Source organism: Nicotiana tabacum, chromosome 8 (genome assembly GCF_000715075.1).
Source record: "Nicotiana tabacum cultivar K326 chromosome 8, ASM71507v2, whole genome shotgun sequence".
Lineage (NCBI taxonomy): Eukaryota > Viridiplantae > Streptophyta > Magnoliopsida > Solanales > Solanaceae > Nicotiana > Nicotiana tabacum.
Genome location: NC_134087.1, coordinates 7,669,368 through 7,692,099, shown reverse-complemented (window position 1 = coordinate 7,692,099; position 22,732 = coordinate 7,669,368). Strand labels below are relative to the sequence as shown.

Genomic DNA, 22,732 nt, shown 5'->3' with positions numbered 1-22,732 from the left:
ATAATCACGATAATAAATTAAGTGATGCCTAAAACAGTCAATTTGACCAACCAGAAACGAGAATAGTCAAACTATCATTATCAAACAAAAGAATTAAAAAATCATCAATTCTGATGAATTGACTACTTGTAAGAATTCACGTAACTAGCAATTAATTCAGAAACAACAAAATTATAGGACAGATATAACAAAAATGTACTCCAGTAGTATATGTCAATCACATTTCGTGTTTCTACTTTTCCTGAAATTCTCCTCCTCCACCTTTTCCATCAGAGAATATTTACACGAAATATTTAGGCATTTAGGCATGAAAGCAAAACAGAAAACTAGTAACGGAAATCTAACAAAACTAAATAAGACGAGGAAAACTGATATGAACCTGAATAAATACGAACTTTGATTAACTTTACTTGAACACAAAATACGAGTGAAGTACAATGACAAAATTCGAAATAGGCAACAATCAGATTCAAACAGAACCACGACCGGAAAACTTTAGCGGGTGCCGGAAACTCGAACAAGAACTGAAAAACGTAACCAACGGACTCTGTGAAGTGCTTTATGGTTTGGAGCTACCGTTGGCAATAATGGGTATAGCAGCGGCCGTTTTTTCGTTCTCTTCTCTTTTTTTTAGCTCTTCAAGATGAGGGAAAGATAGAAGATAATTGTTGGCCACCGGTGATGAAGTCCAGCGGCGGCATGGGGGGCCGAAAATGGCCTAAAGATGAAGAAATGAGGACAGGCGGCTCTAAGGTCTGAAGAAGAAGAAGCAACCTAGGGTTCAGCTATGTAAGGATGGTGAGGATGGAGGAGCTCGGCGGCGGCAGTGATGGTCATTTGGTGTGAGGTTTGGTCAGCGATTGTCTAACAATTTTGAGAAAATGAAGAAGATGGGATCGCTGGTTGGTGTGTAACGGCTGATCTCTTAGTTTTTTTCTAGGTTTTTTTTCTTGTTGTCTTCCTTACAAAATGAAGAAGAAAGGTTTTTTTTTCATCAGAAAACCGCTGATCCCTTCAAGGTCCTTAGCGTTAGTTTTTTTTTATATAGGTTTAGGGTTTTAGGGTTATTTTTAGGTTAGGGGAGTATGGGCTTAGGAATTATGGGTTTGGGAATTATGGGCTAGATCCGAATTGGTCTAAATTTTGGCCAAATTTACCTTTAAAAATAACCCTTTAACTCTACTAGACTAAAAATATTAACTCCTAAAATAACAACTACAAAATTATGAAATTATTTCTAATTAATTAAAGTAAAATTAAAAATGAAAAGTGAAACTATTTTATATCAATTAGCTAAAAAGAAAAATATTATTGTAATTTATATTTTTGTGACAAAATAAAATAAAAGAGTCAAAACTAATTGAAATAGCGATATTAGGCCTAAACTAAATATTTATATGCTAAAATATATAAAATCTTGGGAAGGGTCAAACATCACATGTCTGCACCCTGCTCTAATGATTTTGTGAATAAAAGATTCGGCGCCGGAGTGGTTCCCACAAGTGCCTTCATGGATCTCTCGTAAAACATAATCGGTGTCCCCTGGCCCTAAACTTACCGCCAATAGTCCATCGAACGTCCTTCTGTATAATGTTCCATCTTCATCCAATGTGAATCGGGCAGCTTTGGTTCGTAGGGCCCTCGACTCTTTAGGATCCGATGGGAGCTTTTCGTTCTTTAGATATTCAATATATTTATTCCTCTAATCCCAGGTCAAGCTTGTAGAGTTTATCTCGGCATGACCCTCCTCAACTGATGATCCCAAATTTGTGAGTGCATCGGCCTCACTATTTTGTTCTCGAGGTATGTGATCTAAAGTCCACTCCTTGAAGCGGTGCAAAGTTACCTGTAACTTGTCCAAATACCTTTGCATTCTATCCTCTCGAACTTCGAAGCTTTTGTTTACTTGGTTCACCACCAGTAAAGAGTCGCACTTGGCTTCAATAACTTCTGCCCCAAGATTTTAACTAGCTCGAGACCTGCAATCATGGCCTCGTACTCTACCTTATTATTAGTTAACCTAGAAGTTTTGATATATTGCCTAATAGTGCTACCTATGGGTGGCTTCAAAACGATGCTTAGCCCGGACCTCTTCACATTAGAAGCGCTGTCTGTGAAAAGGGTCCATACCCTTGATGATGTGCCCGACTTTAACAAGAGTTCCTTTTCAACTTCGGGTACGTGGGTTGGCGTGAAATCATCCATGAAGTCCGCTAAAATTTGAGACTTGATAGTCGTTCGGGGTTGATACTCGATATCATACCCACTGAGTTCGACGACCCATTTGGCCAATCGACTCGAAAGTTCGGGTTTGTGCAAAATATTACGAAGTGTGTAAGTGGTTAACACACATATGAGGTAACATTGAAAGTATGATTTCAACTTTCTAGGAGCGCTTATTAGCGCAAGTGCTAATTTCTCTAAGTGTAGATATCTAGTTTCTGTTTCTCCTAAGGTTCGACATACATAGTAAACGGGAAATTGTGTACCTTGGTCTTATTGAAATAGGACACCACTTACCGCGATTTCCGACTCCGCCAAGTATAAGTAGAGTTTCTCATATGCCTTCAGGGTGTGAAGCAATGGTAGGCTCGATAGGTATCATTTTAATTCCTCTAACACTTGTCGGCACTCCGGGGTCCAAATGAAATTATTCTTCTTATTGAGTAAAGAGAAAATCTGTGGCTTCGATCCGATGACCTCGAGATAAATCAGCCTAAAGCAACTATCCGCCCAGTTAACCTCTGCACAGCTTTTACGTTATCCACGACGGTGATGTCTTCGATGGCCTTGATTTTATCGGGGTTGATCTCGATTCCCCGATTTGACACCATGGAGCCTAGGAACTTGCCCGAGCCGACCCTGAAAGCACATTTCTCGGGGTTGAGTTTCATGCTATATTTCCTCAAAATCTCGAATGTTTCCTGCAAATGAGCCAAATGATCCTCTGCGCGTAGGGACTTAACTAGTATGTCATCAATATAAACTTCCATGACTTACCCATTTATTCTTTGTACATCCTATTTACTAGGCATTGGTAAGTAGCTCCTACATTTTTAGCTCGAAGGGCATTACATTGTACAATATGTTCCATATTTGGTGATAAACGAGGTCTTTTCCAGGACTTTTGGGTTCATCTGAATTTGATTGTACCCGGAATAGGCGTCGAGAAATGTAAGGATCTTGTGGCCAGCCGTGGCATTGATCATGCGATCGATGTTAGGCAGTGGAAAATAATCTTTAGGGCATGCCTTGTTCAAATCCTTATAATCTACTTTGTTCCCTTTTTAGGGACTACGACTACATTAGCTAACCATTCGGAGTATTTTACCTCCCGAATGGACCCTATTTTGAGGAGTTTAGTTACCTCGTCCTTTATAATGCATGCTTTACCTCAGACTGGGGCCTCTTTTTATGTTTCACCGGTTTGAACCTGGGGTCAAGGCTTAACCGATGCGTTGTTATCTCCGGTGAGATCCCTATCATGTCTAAATGGGATCAAGCAAAATAATCCATGTTATTGATAAGAAATTGAATAAGCTTTTTCCTGAGTTCGGGGTTTAACCCCGTTACCAGGTATACCTTTCGCTCAGGCAGGTACTCGATCAATATAACCTTTCTAGCTCCTCGACAGTTGATTTGGTAGCGTCGGAGTCTTCGGGGACAATGAAGGTTCGAGGGGTCAGAAAATCTTCCTCATCTTCTTCTATCTCTTGCTTTCCCGATTCGGTCGAGGCTGGTGGCTGTGATTGCTATTTGGTTTTCTATTTACCTTTGACGCCCGACCTTTCCGTCGACACCGGTACTACTTCGTCAACTACACACATTTTCTTTGCAGCATGATGATCCTCGTACACTGTTTTTACACCGTCCGACGTTGGGAATTTCATTATTTGGTGGAGAGTCGAGGGGAATGCTCTCATATTGTGAATCCAGGGCCTTCCGAGTAAGACGTTATATCTCATGTCACCCTCGATCATGTGGAACTTGGTATCTTGAATGGTTCCAGCCACGTTCACCGGTAGAGTGATCTCCCTTTTAGTTGTTTCACTGGCCATGTTGAAGCCGTTCAAGACTCGAGCCACGTGCACAATTTGATCTTGTAGGCTGAGTTGCTCCACGACCCTCGATTGGATGATATTCGCCAAACTACCTGGATCCACTAAAACACGCTTAACTTAAACTTTATTCAATAAGATAGAAATTACCACAACATCATTGTGTGGTTGAGAAATGCCTTCTGTTTCTTCATCATCGAATGATAAGAAGCTCTCGGGCACGTAATCCCGGGTTCGCTTCTCCTTTGTAATTGACACCTTAGTGCGCTTGAATACGGGCCCTTGTGGAATATCGACCCCGCCGACGATCATATGAATGACATGTTGTGGTTCTTCCTATTCATTTTTCCTATTGGTGTCTCGGTCTCTAAAATGATTCTTGGCTCGATCGCTAAGGAACTCTTGAAGGTGGCCCTCGTTGAATAGATGTGCTACCTCCTCCCTCAATTACCTGCAATCCTCGGTGTTGTGACCATGCATGCCATGATACTTGCACATCAAATTTGGGTTTCTTTGGGAAGGATCGGTTTGTATGGGTCTGGGCCACCGAGTATCTTTGATCCTTCCGATTGCCGAGACAATGCTTGATGCATCGACGCTAAAGTTATATTCCGATAACCGAGGTGCCTCTACTGGATCGACATGCTTATCAAAACCACCTTTGCTCATAAGTCCCTGAGAATTTTGTCCTCAATCGCTTCTTCGATCATTCCGAGAAGGATTGCGCCCCGAGCCACTATTTCTTCGATCTGTGGTATATGGTTGATATCGTTCTCTGTTCGACCTTGTCTCCTTGTAGATGTCCCTTGGGGTCTGCCAACCTGTTTGGAAGTACTGAACTGGAAGGGGCTCCTAATTGATCGTCCTCGACCCTGATCTTTGATTGATATCGATTGTGCACATCTGCCCAAGTTACAGCTGGATACTTGACAAAATTTTGCTTCAACTGTCATGATGCTATCGAACTCCGCTCGTTCAACCTCTGGGTGAAAGCTTGAATGACCCAATCGTCTGTGACCGGTGGTAACTCCATGCATTCCATCTGAAATCGGGATATGAACTCCCTCAATATTTTATTATCCCTTTGTCTTATCTTGAAAACATCTATTTTTCTTGTTGCGACCTTTATGGCCCCAGCGTGTGCCTTCACAAAAGAATATGCTAACATGGAAAACGAGTCAATGGAATTCGGTGGCAAGTTATGATACCAAATCATCGCTCCCTTTGATAGAGTTTCCCCAAAAATTTTCAACAAAATGGACTCGATCTCATCGTCTTCTAAGTCATTTCCCTTTATCCCGCATGTATACGAAGTGATATGTTCATTAGGATCGGTGGTCCCGTTGTATTTAGGTATATCTGGCATACAGAACTTCTTAGGAATGGGCTTCGGAGCCGAACTCTGAGGAAAAGGCTTCTATACAAACTTTTTTGAGTCCAAATCCTTTAAGATCGGGGGTGCCCTCGGTATCTGATCAACTCAGGAGTTGTATGTCTCCATTTTTTTGTCATTATCTTCAATTTTTTTCTCTTGACTCAATTCTTTTGGAGACTTCCTCGAGCATTTTCATAATTTTAGGATCAGTCCCTGACCCGTTGCCATTCGACCTTTCCGGCACTAGCTCGGTACGACGAGTGATTTCGGGCTCGACCACACTCAGAGTTCTATGTTGACTCTGAAGCTGAGCTATAACGGAATGTTGAGCCTGTAACATCTCGAATATTACCTGGAGACTAACTCCCCTGTCTCATACCGCCTTGTGTTCCTTGGCCACCAGATCGGCCTTCCTGCGTACACTCCCTTTGGGGTCCGCACTTAAATCTGCATTTAAAGCAATGTGTGGACTAATATCGACTGGATTGATGATCAGTACTCCCCCGAGATTAGCCTGTGGCACCCCGGATCCTGGAGCGATTACGTTATCGTTTTCCCCATGAAATCCAAGACCGTCATTGCCATGTACGGGTGCGTTTTGTGAGTTTGACATGTTTTAACGTGAGAACAAAAATTCTTTACAAGAACAAGTGTGAAAATAACGTGTGTTATGAGAATCAACACTGAAACAACCACTATTATCCTTAGCCCCACGGCGGGCATCAAACTGTTTATCCTAAAATCCGAGTAACAAATAAACTTATATTGTGGTTTTAAGGATATGTGATTTAATCCAATACCAATTGATAAACAAGGAATTAAATATATAAATTGAAGAATAAAATAAGTCAAACCAGCACGCAAGCCAAATCTCGACCTCGAGTTATGACAACCTCGAGGTGGAATAGTGGGAATTACAAAGCAACTCTGATAAACAATGAATAAAATAGTTAGAGAATAAAGTATATATATATATTATCTTATCAGTCAAAACGTATCTCTTACAAATAAATGAGTTCCCCTTTATATAATAGGGGAATCCTAAATAAGGTACACTTCTAACTACAGTAAGAAATCATATTTGACAACTGTCTAACCGTCAAGGGTCAATCCATTCCGCAATTTACGCCGGGATCTTCGGGCCGTTGCGGGTATCTAGCTCTTTCTGTTACTGAACCAGAACGGTATTATCTCGAGGTATGCCCTCTTCCGACCTCGACCCAGACCCCGAGCTCGGCGTTCTGGCTTCTCGACGTGGAATCACTTTTTTCCTACCGTATACATAATTAATTAGCCAAACACAAACCGTTTGTCACAAAAAAGTACTTTTGAGAAAAACGCTTTATAAAACGAGTTGTTTTTAAAAGCTTGGCCAAACGTGCTATAAAAATAATAAGAGAAGGCTCCAAAACTTACATATTGCGTTTAGCATTGTTTTTTTGGTTTGGTTAGTGTATGCTAGTGTCATGATCAATGCGAGATCTAAAAGTCTTTAGTTTTAGAAAACTTTGTACGAACGAAACAGGCCAAATACAACTGATTAAGACATAATTTATAAAATCATTATAAAAGAAATTAAAAAGAATTTGTACGAATACAAACATTTCAAAAATAATTAATGTCAAGATATCATATACTCCAGTAAGCCTATTCGAGTGACAAAAATAAAAATAAAAATACTGAGATTTCCAGTTTGTACGCCGTTAACGTTTAAAATTAGAAAACAAAAAAAAAGAAAAAAAGGGTGACGGTCGACGCTGAAGTTCACCGTTCCCAGATCGATTTCTTTTACGCCCCTGCCCAAATCTTTATTCAATCTCCACTTCCCAAAGGAGATTTCTTCAAATCCAGCTTCTTCAATCAATTCATTTTCACAAGGTCCAATTTTTTTTAAAAAAATTCTCAATATTTTTTTTCCACGTTACTTCCCTTGATTTCGTTGCAACTATCCGAATCGGCAATTATTGAATGATGGGATCTGAATCGGTAGTTTTGTTTATAGACGTTCTATTTGATTCCTAGAATTTTGACAATGTGTGATTTAATTTGATAGGATGAAGGAGGTTGCCATATGATTTGAGCTTTGGATCGAGTGTGAAAAGGAAATGGCGTGGTTTAGTGGGAAACTTGATTTGGGGAACTTGGATCTTGCCGGTGCCGTCAATAAGCTCAGTGAGAGTGTCAAAAACATTGAAAAGAATTTCGACACGGCTCTTGGTCTCGAGGAGAAATCTGATGAATCAACTAGCACTGAAGGTATCTCTTTTCGATCGTTATATGATTATTATACTTTTCATCGTTTTATTAAATACGCTTTTGTTGGTCTAAACTTCCCAAATACATCATTCCTATCAATTAGCTATGCCTAATCCTAGACATAGTTGGGTTCAGCTATATAGATGATAGATGTATGTTTATTCCGCTATATTCAGGAAAATTAGGATTCTTTAGAACTAGAGTTTCTTTAAATCTCACACTTATCACTATACTAATTTGAAGTCCTGAACCGGACAAACACTTGGTTCTAGTGTTACTGTAATCCCGAACAAATCATAGATTCTACAAAGAATTGCATAGTACTGATAGCCTCTATAGCATATTCCATGCCTTCAGTTAAGCCTACTTAAGTATATTATATTGCTGCATTTCTTAGGAATAGTCAAATTTCGGGGCTGACAGATTTATTTCAATGTTTCCTTTTTTTTTTCTTGTGATTGCATGCAGCTTCAGGATTATGGCCTTCCAGTACGGATAGGAAGGCCTTGTTTGATCCTGTCAGGGCTTTTATGGGACAAAAAGGTGGGGAGACTGCTGTAGAATCTATAGAGAAAGCTGAGTCATCAAAGCCCACCTTGCCCACAGAGGAGGTAGTTGAAGATTCAGCTGAATCTACAGTTCAACATGATGTAGTTCCTAAAGAACCAAAAAAAGAAACAAGGGATGTAATTGAGCAAACTAAATCTGCTGAAGAAGCGAATGAAGAAGCACAAAATGTTGATGAGAAACCAAACCAAAAGATATCTGCTGAAGAAGAAAATGAGGAAGCAAGAGCTGCTGATGTCAAACTAGAAAATGAGGAAGCAAGAGCTGCTGATGTCAAACTAGACTCTGCTATGGAAACAAAGGTTGAGAGGGAAGAGCAAAGAAGTGCTATTAGACCAGATGAAATAAAAGCTGAAATTGATTCAGTGGCTGAAGCGTCGGAAGTCAATTTAGATCATGCTCAGGAAAAATCTCCAGAAATCCCCCAAAAGAATATTCCAGAGGAAAAATCATCTGAAAATCTGGAGTTGGTTGCCTCCCAAACATCAAATGCTTTATCTCAAACTGAAGTTGGTATCCCGTTGCTTGTTGATTCACAGGAAAATACCGACGATGGCAGGGAACAGAAGAAAGAAGTCACTGATGAATCTCCTCTAGTTCAATCACAGGATGCATCAAGTGACCGAGCAGACAGGGAAGAGAAGAAAGAAGTCACTGAGGAGTCTCCTCCAGTTCAATCACAGGATGCGTCAAGTGAACGAGCAGAAAGTGGAAGACCTTCTATTTCCGATTCTGTAACTGCCAGTGAAGATGGCAGTGTTGAAGAGCATTCTAACAGGAGCTTTCTTGGTGACCAGCACACAGATGAAAGTCGGAAGAGGGTATCTGAATCAGTTATGCATGAAAATGAGTCAGTTAGTAGACCTGTTGGGGCTACCCAGCGAGGAAATGATCATGAGACTGACGTGAAAGAACAACGGTTGAGCTCAGGAAGCAACTCTTCTGATGTTACAGACACATTGGTTGAACTGGAGAAGCTGAAGAAGGAAATGAAAATGATGGAAACTGCATTACAAGGAGCTGCTAGACAAGCACAGGTATGTGCTTATGATCCTTTAACAGAAGTTTATGCACCTGGTGATCCTCAGCATCAGCAATAACGCAGGATAACATGCTGAATAAAACAGGGAAATGTCAAGGTTCTGAATCTATCGATATTACTTGAGAATATGAACGTTTTTGGTGTCTGCACCTGAAGTAGGAGTGTCCAATAATTCCCATTTTGTTATCTAAAGATTAGCTCAATCCCATTCGTTTTCAATCATCCTCCCAACTTGTGAGGTCATCGATAAAAGTTGCTTCAGTGAGTTGAAGTTTAACTAAAGCCAGCTTCAGTTACAAAAAGTCTTGATTTGAATCTTCTGTGTGCGTCATAGACTCATCCCATTTGACATTTTCTTGCACTTGTCTTATATAGCATAGTTTCCCATCTTGAGTTCCCAAATGTCTGAAAAAATGGATATTTCCAGTTGTTAGAGTCTGTGGATCTTTTGAAAAGTTGCAACATCCACTGGCACGGGATGTTGGTACACGCTGAAAGACAAGACTTAGAGGGAAGCTAAAAATATGTTGCATTTAGCCCTTTCTTATTATGCAGCAAGATTATTCCAAAGCCAATGAATAAATATTAGGTTTTGGGAGATTGGGACTAATTTTTCCCTTTCTGTGCTTAACTTCTCATTATCCAAACTTACTGTTATGCAGCATACTTGAAAAAAGAATTCACTTGGTGTGCTAGACCTGAATTTCAGTTCTTGTTTATAAATATGAACATTCAATGAGATGACATATTACTGTTTTTCCTTAGGCGAAAGCTGATGAAATTGCGAAGTTGATGAATGAGAACGAGCAACTGAAGTCTGCTATTGAGGATCTGAGAGTAAGTTCCCATCGTTTTAAACCTTTCGAGGCTATAACTCATTTTGTTGCTGTCCACTATTTTTTCAAATGGCACGAGTCAAAGACATATTATAGTTTCAGGATGGATCATCCTTTTCATTTTTTTATATTTTTATTCTATGATTTTTCTAGTTTTATTTTTCTGCTTGTTATTTAATGATATTTCTTTCACTTTGGCCCCTTGCTTGCATTTTTTCTTCTGGATCGGTAAATCTCACACGTGGGCCAGTATTGTGTAAGCTCTCTGCTTAACTGGTCAAGTCATCTTAATTACCAGCTAACTTGTTAAGCACTTTTTATAAATATCGTCAATCTGATCGGACTTCTCTGGACTAGATGTGTGGAGGGCTGGAAGAATTATAGCTGTGGCATAGTGTTACATCCTTGGTGACTTTGACATCAATACACGTTGCATATTATCTTAGACAAATCGTATCTTCTCTTCTGTTTGTCAGATGACTTGTACTTAATATGTTCTTTCTTTCTCTCACTGCCTGTTTCATATATCAATTTAGGTGCAGAATAATTTGGGCTACAATCATCCTTGCAAGCAATTCTTCTATCGTTCATTTTATCTTAACTTTTGTATTAATATTATTTGTGCAACTGGGTCTGTAATTGCTGCTGGGAATTAGCATACAGCGCACCAATATCCATGTGTTTTGTAATGAATAAATGGGTATAATTGATCCAAACTTTAGTTAGTATTTTTTTTTATTTTTTTTTGATAACCGTGGTGTCTGGGCTAGCTTGCACTCACCTCAACTAATTCCATGGGGTACCTGCTACCTCCCACTTCATTGACCACTAGGGTACACCCTTGGGTGCTTGTTTAAACTGATGAGTTCCAATGCAGTTTTAAAAACTTTCTAGTTCCCCATTCTGCAGCTTTCACCTTATGTTGACTTTAGGTTCATCTTTCAGCCCTCAAAACTCCCTTCTACTTTTATCTTTCTCTGCTTACTCACACTAATTTTATACAGAGGAAGTCCAATGATGCAGAAGTTGAATCTCTGCGAGAAGAGTACCATCAAAAAGTGTCTGCTCTTGAGAGAAAGGTATGTATGTGTTAAAAGGATGTTTCAGCTTGAAATTCCACTTCTGTAGTATGTACTTGCATTATGACTTAATCATCAGCTGTTTCTCATTGCAACAGTAATATGAATTTCTTGAAAGACAGTTTGATTGAGCTTACACGTTGTTGCTTAGTTTTGCTGCTTCATTTAGGCATCACTGAATTGCTCTGCTTCATCTTTTATGCCTTTAACTTCTTCATATTTTATGCTCGGAGATTCTGTATAATGTTTGTATGGTCCTTAGTTTTTTAGTTTTTAAATGGTTCTAGTAGACTCTAACAATGCAGGAATGTCTTGCTGATGGGTGAATAAGTGAAGAAAGTTGTGCCTCTAATGGGTCGAACCCCTTTCCTGCTAATTAGTAAGACTATATTTACTAAATATATGAACCCCTTTCATGCTAATTAGTAAGACTATATTTACTAAATATATGAATTGCTTGTTATTTTAAAAATGAAAGGAATTAAAAGTAGAAGCAGTCTCTTTTCAAATTTCCAAGCTTTCTAAGTTAATTGATAATTTTGAAGAAATTTTACCATCCTTTCCTAATATATATATTTACTGCTGAAACCTCGTATGTACATTCTAGAATTACAGTTCCCCGGTTAATTTTTCTAAAGCAAATCCTCTTACCTTTAATTTTAATCTTTGTCTGTGTCATGTTTGAGGGCATCATTGTTATTTGTTTCTTTAATACGAAAGTGTGAATAGGCATATCACAATGTTTTATTACTGATCAAAATATTACTTCAAAGGCCCTAGGGCTTTGTTCTAGTGGTAAGAGTGCAATATGTGATGTGCGGTTTAGACACACTTCATAAGTTGTACCCTGCCGCAGACAAAAGTCTAGTACTTGAGTGGAGAAGGTGGGGGGAGGGGGATAATCCGCCTAAGTTCAAATTGCGTGCTAGCTGGCTTTTGGGGATTTCTCGGCGATCAAAAAACAATTATATTAGAAAGTTCTGAAATAATGGGAAGCCAAAGAAACTGAAAAAAATGAAGAGAATAAGATAATTTATGGGTGGAGTAGCACGAAACCTTTATAAACCCTTTAGATGCCTTATTTACCCGATGTGAGACTTCAACGCACACTTCCACATGTGTAACCTGATTTTTGGGCTCACACATGGACTTGAATGTGGACTAACGAGTGCGAGCACATGCATGCTAAGGTTTTGATTTTTGATACCATGTGATAGAATCCGAACATTTAATTCAAACCCTTAAGACAATAGGTGGAGTAGTGCAAGATCGTAATAAACTCCTCCGGATGTCCTTATAAACTCGATGTAGGATGTAATGTCACTCGAGGACAAATTTGCTTCTTTGTAGATTTTTCTTCTTTTCCTTCATTTAGAAGATAGCGGATGATCTATCGGAAACAACCTCTCTATCTTTATAAGGTAGAGGTAAGGTCTGCGTACACACTATCCTCCCCAGACCCTACTATAGGATTACACTGGGTTTATTGTTGTTGTCCTTCATTTAGAAGATATTTTCTTTTATGTATTTTTTAAAATCCATGCCGAGCCTGAAATATTTCTCGGCCTTTTCCCTCTTTGGTCAGAGAAATCTTTTATAATTTTACTGTATAAAGCTTACAAAACTCCGTATATTTCAGAAGGAAATGTTATGAATGCTTCACATGTGGCAATACATTTATATTATAGCCAGGTGATCAAATAATCAGAGACATTAGAGGCGCTGGTGGGAACTTCTAAATGAAGGAAAGAAGAAAAATTTTGAGCTGTCAAGTTTGCAAGGAGGCAACCGTCTACTTCTCCTTTACTTAAGATCATATTTCCTGTGGAATGTGTCTTACCATTACTGTTTGCTATTAAAAGGCAAACATGCAATGTGTAGTTATGTTGTTGTTAAATGTGCTACTACTCTCCATTTAAAAAAAGTGTTACTAATGAAAATTTTGACATTCATTTATTTCAGGTTTATGCTCTAACCCGGGAGAGGGATACACTTCGCAGGGAACAGAATAAGAAAAGTGACGCTGCAGCTCTTCTCAAAGAGAAGGATGAGATAATTACTCAAGTAATGGCTGAAGGTATGATAAACTCAAACTGTCTCTAACAAGTGGTTTTAATGCATTATACCATCATTTGGCCTTTGTTTCGCATGAAGCTTTCCTACTATATGTGGCATGTAGGACAATTGTACAGTTAAGAACAAGGTAAACTTACATTAATTTTAGGTGGTGTCTTAGATTTTATATAGACTATGAATCTTAGATACCATACTTATGCTAGAGCGTGTCATATATACTAGAGGCGGATGTAGTGAAGAACTAACGGGTTCAATTGAACCCATAACTTTCGACACAGTGTAAAAATTTATATGTAAAAATTCATTAAAATTACAAAAATAGTAGATATGAACCCATAACTTTAAAAATATAATGGATTCAATGCTAAAAACCTTAAAAGTTGAACCCATAGAATTTAAATCCTGGATCCGCCTATGATATATACTGTAAATCTTATGTGGAGAACCATATTTTGGTGTAGGATCTCTACTTTTTTGGTATACGGCTTGTCTACGGGATTTTCCCATCATTTATGTAATCATTTACCTTATCAAAAAATATATGTGTGGATCATGCTTGTTGCTAATATGTAGGCAGTGTCAAAAGAAAAATTTAAAACAGAAAGAAGGCTCGATGGTGATGCTGTAAGAAGTTGATGCAGTGTGTTAGGAATTAGGATTGAGAAATTTTCATTTCACATAATCTTGATCTCAATTTGCACATTTACATTTTGTAATTGGCTTGATAGTTTTGTTGGTATTTGAATGGTTTGAATTATATTATGATGTCTGATGATGAAGTTTAACAGTTCCCGAGTTGAATCCATGACAGTTCATTATGTGTTTTTACGTTTCTTTCTGAAAGTTATGATCTATAGATGCTTCTTGCTTTTCTGTTTTGTTTATTTAGGCTTGTAGGTGGCATCTTTAAAGAACAGAGGACAACGAGCCACCTTAGGCACTCTAGTGAACTAAATTACGGTTACTTGGAGAGGATAGGACACTAGGTCAAGATTAGACCTTCAGATACACCGGTCTAAGGTGTGTAACCATGACAACTGAAGGTGTTAAAAAAGAGATGTGTTAGACGTAAATTACATGGAAATAAATTATTTCAAAAGACGTACAATATCTTGGAACTTATGCAGACTTGCCGAAAAATAAAACCTAAGAAAAAGATCCATATAGGTGATACCAACTAGCTGGGATTAAGGGTTAGTCATGTTGGTAATATTATGTTAGGTTCTGTGTTCAATAACCTTTTTAGAAGTTTGTATGTTTTAGTAGAGGGGCTTTTAGTGCTCGAGAACCTAAATTATTGAATATTTGAAAGAAACGGGCTCAAATGGATAGCAAGAATTCATATAGCCAACTGCATCTACCTTGGGATTGAGGAGTAGTTATAACAGCGTAATAATTGTTCCACTTACAGGTTTTATGAAAGATACAAATATATATATTTTAAAGATAAATTCCATGTCTTCATGTCATACTTGTATCTTACATGATACTGGTATCTGTATCAATGCTACTTAGATGGTAGCTATGGTATCTGTATCAATGCTACTTAGATGGTAGCTATGGTACATTGATTAGATATCTGGAAGTAACTTGATAGCTAGATGTTTGTGGGGGTTGGAAATGAGTAAGTAGTCAACTGTGCTACATTAGCAAATTGGGTTTAGGCATATATTATGAGTCCAGAATCTGATCAGCATTGGGCAGTGATCAGTTTATGCACAGACCATAAATGGGTCTAAAAATTTACACCTACAACTGCACCAAGCATTATAAAGCTTTTCAAATTACAGGGCGTGTTTAGGCTCACTAGGATTCTATCTCTTCTCTAATTTTAATTTCATTAGAGAAAATTGAAATTCAAGATTGGTCGAATAGGCTGTTTGGGTGTAATTGGAGAATCTGATAGGTACTCATGTCTTAAAACATGGGTTCCTTGGAAGAAGTCTGAAGTTTGTGCATGCTGTAAGTTACATCATATCCAGCCTTTTGTGAGGAACTTTATCTGTTGCTGAACCTTTGGCTAGAGTCTCCTTTTTTTTTGATTGGTATGTTTGTCTAGAGTCTCCTGCTGACACAGTTTAATCTTTTACCTGGTTGACACGTATATAAGATTATTTGGAGAAATATCTTCATTCCTTTGAAGTTTATAAGCCCTATAATATTGTGGACTCTTGTTATGCCATTTCAAGTTTTCAAATGTCTAAAACTTATTGTTTCTTCCAGGTGAGCAGCTTTCTAAAAAGCAAGCTGCCCAAGAAGCTCAGATGAGAAAATTAAGGGCACAGGTGTGGAATCAGGCATACTCATTATTCCATCTCAGAAAGCTTATTTATAAGTTTTAACAAATCTTCCATTTGTTTTGGAAGTTAGATCAGAGAGCTTGAAGAAGAGAAGAAAGGATTACTTACCAAGCTTGAGGTCAGTCATTTTTATTTGATGTAGCGACCTCATTATAGATGTTGTGAAGAGTGTCTGAATTTTTCATTGTTAAATAACAAAAGGTGCCTGGATTACTTTCAGCTCTCTCCTATTGTGGTGGTTATGTGTTCTTTTTTATGTTCAAAGGTTGAATTCCTTGTTTTCATTTTCACAAAATGTTTTCTCTGAGTTTTCAGCTAAATAGAGTTTTTTGTTTTAACATGCCTATTATAATTATTGGAGGGTAGAAAATTTTCTAAAACTAATACTAGCTGCAGCGGAACTTCATCTAAAAAAGTGGGAAGTGTTCAAGATATGTTTGGTATGAAGGAAAATATTTTTTGAAGAATGTTTTCCGCAAAATAGGTCACCTTTTAGATAAAATATTTTCCACTAGAAGGTGGAAGAGAAAATGTCTTGCCTTACATATGGGTGGAAGTCGTTTTCCTTCACAATTATCCCAACTTATTACTTCATATCACTGCTTGACTAACACGTTGGACATTATTATAAATCTTTATACTTAAAAGTTTCATCAACACTCTATCCGATTTGCTAACATTATTATTACTATTTGATAAAAAAATCAGAAAATATTTTCTACTCACCAACCAAACACCCGGAAACATTTTTCCGGAAGATATTTTTCAGAAAATGACTTAGTTTCTGGAACACATGACTTAGAAGTTGCCTTTTGCTAACCCCTTGATTAGAATCTTGCAAGTGTGCATTGAGCATTTTAAAGAGTATTTGAGGACGTTTCTTGGTACCTCGCAATTCAAAAGTCTCTCCACGGCTGAAGAATGAAACACCCGTAGTGAAATTTGATTTTTTTTTTGTACGTTTACTTCAATGTTCCCTCATTGGGTTCTTGAGTTAACTGAACTTTAGAGCTGTTCCGAGACAGTTTTTAAAATCGTCCACCCAACAAGTGTTAGTTGTGGGTTGATTGCTTTACATTTATTATTTTACTTTGCGTGGGATTATGGTGGAAGTTGTGATTTCAAGTTACATGCTTATGCCTTTCCTAGGTTGAAGAGAATAAAGTAGAGAGTATAAAGAGAGATAAGGCAGCAACGGAAAAGTTGCTTCATGAAACAGTAGAAAAACATCAAGCAGAACTTGCAACACAAAAAGATTACTATACTAATGCGCTAAATGCCGCAAGAGAAGCTGAAGCTTTAGCTGAGGCACGGGCTAACAATGAAGCCAGAACTCAACTAGAGGGTCGCCTAAGAGAGGCTGAAGACCGTGAAGCCATGCTTGTTCAGGCACTTGAAGAATTAAGGCAAACACTAAGCAGAACAGAGCAGCAGGTTTATATTCTTGAATAGTGTCCTATTGGGGTTTGTTCATCTAATTCCCAGTGCCTAATATTTTCTTCACCTGCAGGCAGTTTTTAGGGAAGATATGTTGCGCAGAGACATTGAGGATCTCCAGAAAAGATACCAAGTATAACTGCATTGTACTTTTTTGTTTTGCAATTTTTTCTGCTTTACTGCTTAATTATGTTTGCTTTACATATATTTGTTCTTCTATGTTTAGGCCAGTGAGCGTAGATGTGAGGAGTTGATAACACAAGTTCCTGAATCTACCAGACCTCTTCTCAGGCAGATAGAAGCCATGCAGGTTGCTGCTGAGATGTTATTTTTCATATCGTATAAATGGTCATACACCTCTTTTTTTTTTTTTTTTTTTTTTTTTGTCTTTCTGAGCCAAGGGTCTATTGGAAACAGCCTCTCTGCCCTATCGGGGTAGGGGTAATGTCTGCGTACACATTACCCTCCCCAGACCCCACTTTGTGGAATTTTACTGGGTAGTTGTTGTTGTTGTTGGTCATGGACCTCATGGTTTATGGAACCGCTTTTCTAATGTCTATGTTTCTATGCATCTTCTTTGATTACAGGAAACAAACGCCAGAAAGACTGAAGCTTGGGCTGCTGTCGAGAGAACCTTGAATTCACGTCTTCAGGTTTTAAGAGAAACATGTACAACCGTTATTTATAGTTGAAACTCGAAGGGATTCTTAATTTTATTCTGCAGGAAGCTGAGGCAAAAGCTGCAACTGCAGAGGAGAAGGAGCGATCTATTAGTGAACGCCTTTCTCAAACCCTGTCTCGAATCAATGTGCTTGAGGCTCAGGTTCTTTTACCTATTGCTATGATGCTGCTTCCATAGAGCTTCTTCCCAGGAATTTGCTTACAAATTTAGTATTGCAGATATCTTGTCTAAGAGCTGAACAGACACAGCTAACAAAGTCCCTTGACAAAGAGAGACAGAGGGCCGGGGAGAATAGGCAAGAATATCTTGCTCTAAAGGAGGAAGCTGAGACTAACGAAGGTCGTGTGAATCAGCTTGAAGAAGAAATTAAAGAAGTCAGAAGGAAGCACAAGCAGGAACTACAAGAAGCATTAACTCACCAGGAACTCCTGCGGCAGGTAACCACATTATTTTTCACTTTCCAATTAATTAGCTGTGTCAATGCCTTTTTGCACCGATGATGCTTGTGGTTTTACATGCTGCATAATATAAATATGATCAAGATGCTTCAACCGAAGAATATGTTTACTTGTTCTTTTTTGTACCATCTATGGGTTGACCTGCTAGACATTTGATAAGTTTATTCTCTTTTAAGTTCTGAGACCTACTTAAATGGTTGATGGCATTTAGCATTTATCTAATCTGTGGCTGTAAATTCTCTATCACCTGAGCTTTGCCACTTGCGTAATGACAATTGTTCGCCGTTCTATTGTCTTCAAAAGCATCAAAATAACGAGAGAACAAAGATTCTTAATATATAAGCACAGGACGCAAGTTTTGTAATGGTATCACTTAGAGTAATCTACACTGGAAGCTACAGGTGAAGCAATTCACGTTGTGATAACTTTTTATATGATTTAACACTATGCATCTCCTATTCTGAAATCTGTGATCGCTAAACCGTTATCACATATTTATTGGTGGAATTTATTTAGACTGGATTAATACCTGGAAACAACCTGGTATTTCATGCTAGTTATTCTTGTTGTTTATTTTATTAATGAGAAATATGTTTGAGTCAATTGTCCCCAAATGTTTTACAGGAGCTAGAGCGGGAGAAAGCTGCTCGTTTGGATCAAGAAAGGGCAGCTCGTACTCCATCTAGTTTTGTACCTGATCAAAGCCCAATAATGAAGCAGAAATCTGGGATTGAAAATGGTATTGATACCAAGTTTACTTTTCAATATGGAGCTTTACAGGTTTGTGTTTTCCGATGTCTAACAATCACCTAGCTGCAGGAAGTCTGACGCGGAGACTTTCAAGTGCTAGCAGCTTGAGTAGCATGGAGGAAAGCTATTTTCTACAAGCATCTTTGGACTCGTCTGACAATTTATCTGAGCGTAGAAATGCATTGGAGGGTAATGTGAGTCCATACTTTATGAAGAGCATGACATCAAGTGCTTTCGAAGCTGCACTTCGTCAGAAGGAAGGGGAACTTGCATCGTATATGTCTCGACTTGTATGAGCTTTGGACTCTCTTACTGATCCTTTTAATTGCATATCATGTGCACATATATTATTATTTTGATGTTTTTGTTGGCCTTTTTGCACTGTGTTATTAAGCTTATTTAGTGGTAGCGTTTATTTAAAACAACAAACCATAGGAGCTGAAACTATCTTGGTTTACTTTCATGCAAGGTTATTTTTCCTTGCAACCAGTTTGTTTTCATTTGACCTCCTTCTGGTACTAACTGATTGATTCTTCCAGGCATCTATGGAGTCCATCCGCGACTCCCTGGCTGAGGAGTTGGTTAAAATGACTGCAGAGGTCAACTCTTTTCTCCGGACATATAACTTCTCTTTTCTTCTAAGAGATTTCCCTTTGTGATGTTCTTTGTTTGAAATTTGTTGTATTTGTTTAGTGTGAAAAGCTTCGTTCAGAAGCTTCCGTGCTGCCTGGCATTCGGGCAGAGCTAGATGCACTTAGAAGGAGACACTCGGCAGCTCTTGAATTGATGGGTGAACGTGATGAGGAGGTAAACTAGTTTCTTCTCTGCGGTTCATGATTTTTTTTCTTGCCGCAAGCATATTTCTTGCTGATCCCAAATTAGGCTTTATAAAGGGAACATTCTTTTTTCTATTCAACATCTCTATTTGGGAAATCATTCTATCTGGAACTGGAAACTCTAAAACAGATATTTGTTGAAATCCTGCAAAGTGTAATGTGATGCACACTTGTACAAACTGTATGAATCACCTCAACATAGTGATACATTTTGGATGAGAAATTTGTACACATTCACCTCTCAACATTTTTGAAAGAATCATTTCCCTTTTTCTCTTTTTGAAAGTTCTGGGTCAAATTTTAGTTACTTTTCCTTTTATTTTTGGAGCGTCTGTGCAAATGCCACCTAAAAATGTGACTTCTGGTCAAAGAAACAAAATTATAATTCCCCTACTGTTGCCTTTAAAACTGTACTACTAGAGGTTCCATTCTGGGTCTCATTCGAGGCTTATTGAGTAGATTCGGACCTAGTGGATGTAGGATTTTTCCTCTTTTTCTGTATCTTTGCTCTGTTCTATTCTCTGCATGCATGAGTATTCTCCTTTGTAAGACATCTTTTGGATTTATATTGAAAAAAATATCACTTTGTACAAGTCGTTCATGTTTGTTCAAGCATATTAGTGTGCAAGCACTCAGGTGTCATCGTATATGGTCCGGCTTTGGATCCCTATTCAAGCATTACCTGATTTCCTTTATTTGGCATTGTAAGCATGAGTTTATTTACTTGTTGTTAGGGGAAGTTTCGCCACGTTGGGATTACTTCTTTCCTTTAGAGTATCTTCATTCTAGTTGATGTCAACCTACCTACCCAAAAAAAGGTCTAGTTAGATGTCAGCCTCCCTTTTCAGTTTCATCAATCTTTGTGAAAATTTTGTATCTGTTAAACCACATTACTTAGAATACATTTTTATTTTCGTCTCTGTTGCCATATATTACATTTTTACTCTATTATCCTGGAAAATATACAGCATACGCTCTCCAGGTGCTAGATACTCTCTGATTTCCTTTTCTCTGCTCACCTAAGTAGATACATTTGCATCTATGCTTTTTCTCTCGTTCTCCAATCGTTGATGCATTGTCATCCTCCTTTGACTCACTTGAGCCCCTCCATGTACAAACCAACATTTCATTATCTTTTCATTGACACTAGATGAAAATTCTTTAAACAATGGAAGTATGATAAAGATTATGGGCTTGACTTCAGTTAGGTTTATCGGATCCTATTTTCTTGCTGTTATATGTTATTCCTTAGTACTTGAATTTGACAAGACTATGCAATAGTGTTTAGCTTTACTGACACGTGCAGTTGTCCAAGGTAGATTGGTTGCGCGTGGATGCAACTTGTCAAGTACCCTTGTTTTGTTATTCATAGACCAATTGTCCATTTGAAATCCGTATGTGCTTGACGGCCCCCCATAAGATGCTCACGGAGAATAAATAGCTTATTCATAATCTTTTAGGCCCCGCACCGCTTCATTATATAATCTATGTCCACAGTGAAGTATTGATCTTTTCTCATAGTGCTCTTTGGATTTCTATTCACGGGACGTGTACTTGTTTGTGATAGTTGGAAGAACTCCGTGCTGATATTATTGACATGAAGGAGATGTACAGAGAGCAAGTAAATATGCTTGTGAATAAGGTATAGCGCTGCACAATTATTTAGTTCAATCCTTTCCTTCGCTGGTACTTTAAATCCACGTTTTCATTGATATATTCTTGCAGATTCAGGTGCTTAGCTCATCACTGGGTGCTGCCTGAGAAAACTGATCTTTTGATGTGTGGCTTGTTCTCGTCTGTTGCATCCTGGAGGGTGCTGCAGTATATGTGGTATAGCACATTGATTTTGGACACGATAATTGTTGTCGCCGGTTTATTATAAATCTATAGAGAAACTACCTTATACAGGTTTGCTATTGTAACTTTAGTGAATTGTTGTATAGCATAATTTTGTAAAAGTGGCGTATTGGCTTAAGCTTTACAAACTGTTCTCAATTAATGCCCAAGTTCAATTAATTGTTAATAGAACTGAATATAGTTGTTTAATTCTGCCACAAGTTCTCTTTGTTCACGCTGTCCCCGACTATTCACTCCTGCATAATCGGACTGCAGCAGATGTTTCTGGCATTGATGGTTCTGTCATAGGTGAAAGTGGCTTAGTAATGTGAGTCTAGTAAGGTACTAAGACCGGATCATGAGATCTCGGGTTCTAATTCCATTGAACTTCGGGTCAAAATCCAATCTGCCCATGTCCAGAAAGTTACAGTCCGAAGCCTGTGAATGCTTCTTTAAGCGTTTAGGGTCACGAATACGTGGCAAGAACTTTGGTTGGATCCTCAACTTCCATCTTACTAGAATTTATTGCACGAGGTTATGATTTTGTGTAATCTCGGTTACTTAAGATTTGAGTCCTAAAAAAAGGATAAATTTCGTTCAAGTTTCAGGCTAAGCTTTTGATATCGGCGTCACAGTAAGAATTCAAGAGATTATAAAAAGAAAAATAAACAAGTACCCCCACTATCTGGGAAGTAAAATTTTCTAACTTTTTAGTTAGAACGGTTTGGTCATATCTCCTATATCAATAATTTAACATGACTGATTCTGTTTTAGGGTCAAAATCATTAGGTATGTGATCGGTATTATTAAAAAAAAAAAATAGACATGACAAATTTCTCAAACCGAACTTGAAATGGTATCCAAGAGTACCATATTAAAGTTGGTAGCGCGAGAGGTAAGAAAGATAAACCAAAACAATAAAAAGGAAACCAACATAAAAAAATAATATATAGAAATCACTTTTAATTGTGTAATTTCTTTTTTATCAGAAAAGAAATGCATTTAACCTTCCCTCTCCTATTAAAAAGATAGAGAGACTATTTTCGGGAGACCCTCGGCTCGGCGCATATTTAAAAGTATTTGTAATTTATTTTCTCAGTTAACTCACTTATAATAATATAGGTTTTTTTTTTTCCATTTCATC

At 38.0% G+C, this 22,732-nt stretch overlaps 1 protein-coding gene across 2 annotated transcripts; it reads left to right on the top strand.

The window, feature by feature from the left end:
* Positions 1 to 7,076: 7,076 nt before the first annotated feature.
* Positions 7,077 to 21,775, top strand: LOC107830632 (golgin candidate 5). 2 transcript variants are annotated; one of them, XM_075218938.1, is made up of 20 exons: positions 7,077 to 7,311; positions 7,487 to 7,689; positions 8,158 to 9,293; positions 10,064 to 10,135; positions 11,139 to 11,213; positions 13,176 to 13,290; positions 15,513 to 15,574; positions 15,660 to 15,707; positions 16,739 to 17,023; positions 17,100 to 17,159; positions 17,253 to 17,336; positions 17,614 to 17,679; positions 17,751 to 17,849; positions 17,927 to 18,145; positions 18,791 to 18,905; positions 18,986 to 19,206; positions 19,456 to 19,515; positions 19,610 to 19,723; positions 21,320 to 21,394; positions 21,478 to 21,775. In XM_075218938.1, exons 2-20 carry the CDS (start codon positions 7,539 to 7,541, stop codon positions 21,511 to 21,513), a joined length of 3,093 nt encoding a protein of 1,030 aa, XP_075075039.1. In that variant the 5' UTR covers positions 7,077 to 7,311; positions 7,487 to 7,538; the 3' UTR covers positions 21,514 to 21,775. The 2 variants fall into 2 exon arrangements, with proteins under 2 accessions (XP_075075039.1, XP_075075038.1); XM_075218937.1 differs by having other exon boundaries at positions 18,980 to 19,206.
* The last annotated feature ends 957 nt before the right edge of the window (positions 21,776 to 22,732 follow it).

What these genes read in the sequence shown, in the direction of transcription:
- LOC107830632 (XM_075218937.1), top strand. Translation starts at nt 7,539, where the DNA reads ATGGCGTGGTTTAGTGGGAAACTTGATTTGGGGAACTTGGATCTTGCC. An exon ending in GGCAGATAGAAGCCATGCAG is followed by an intron (nt 17,337 to 17,613) that starts GTTGCTGCTGAG and finishes CTTTGATTACAG; the next exon opens with GAAACAAACGCCAGAAAGAC. An exon ending in CCTTGAATTCACGTCTTCAG is followed by an intron (nt 17,680 to 17,750) that starts GTTTTAAGAGAA and finishes TTTATTCTGCAG; the next exon opens with GAAGCTGAGGCAAAAGCTGC.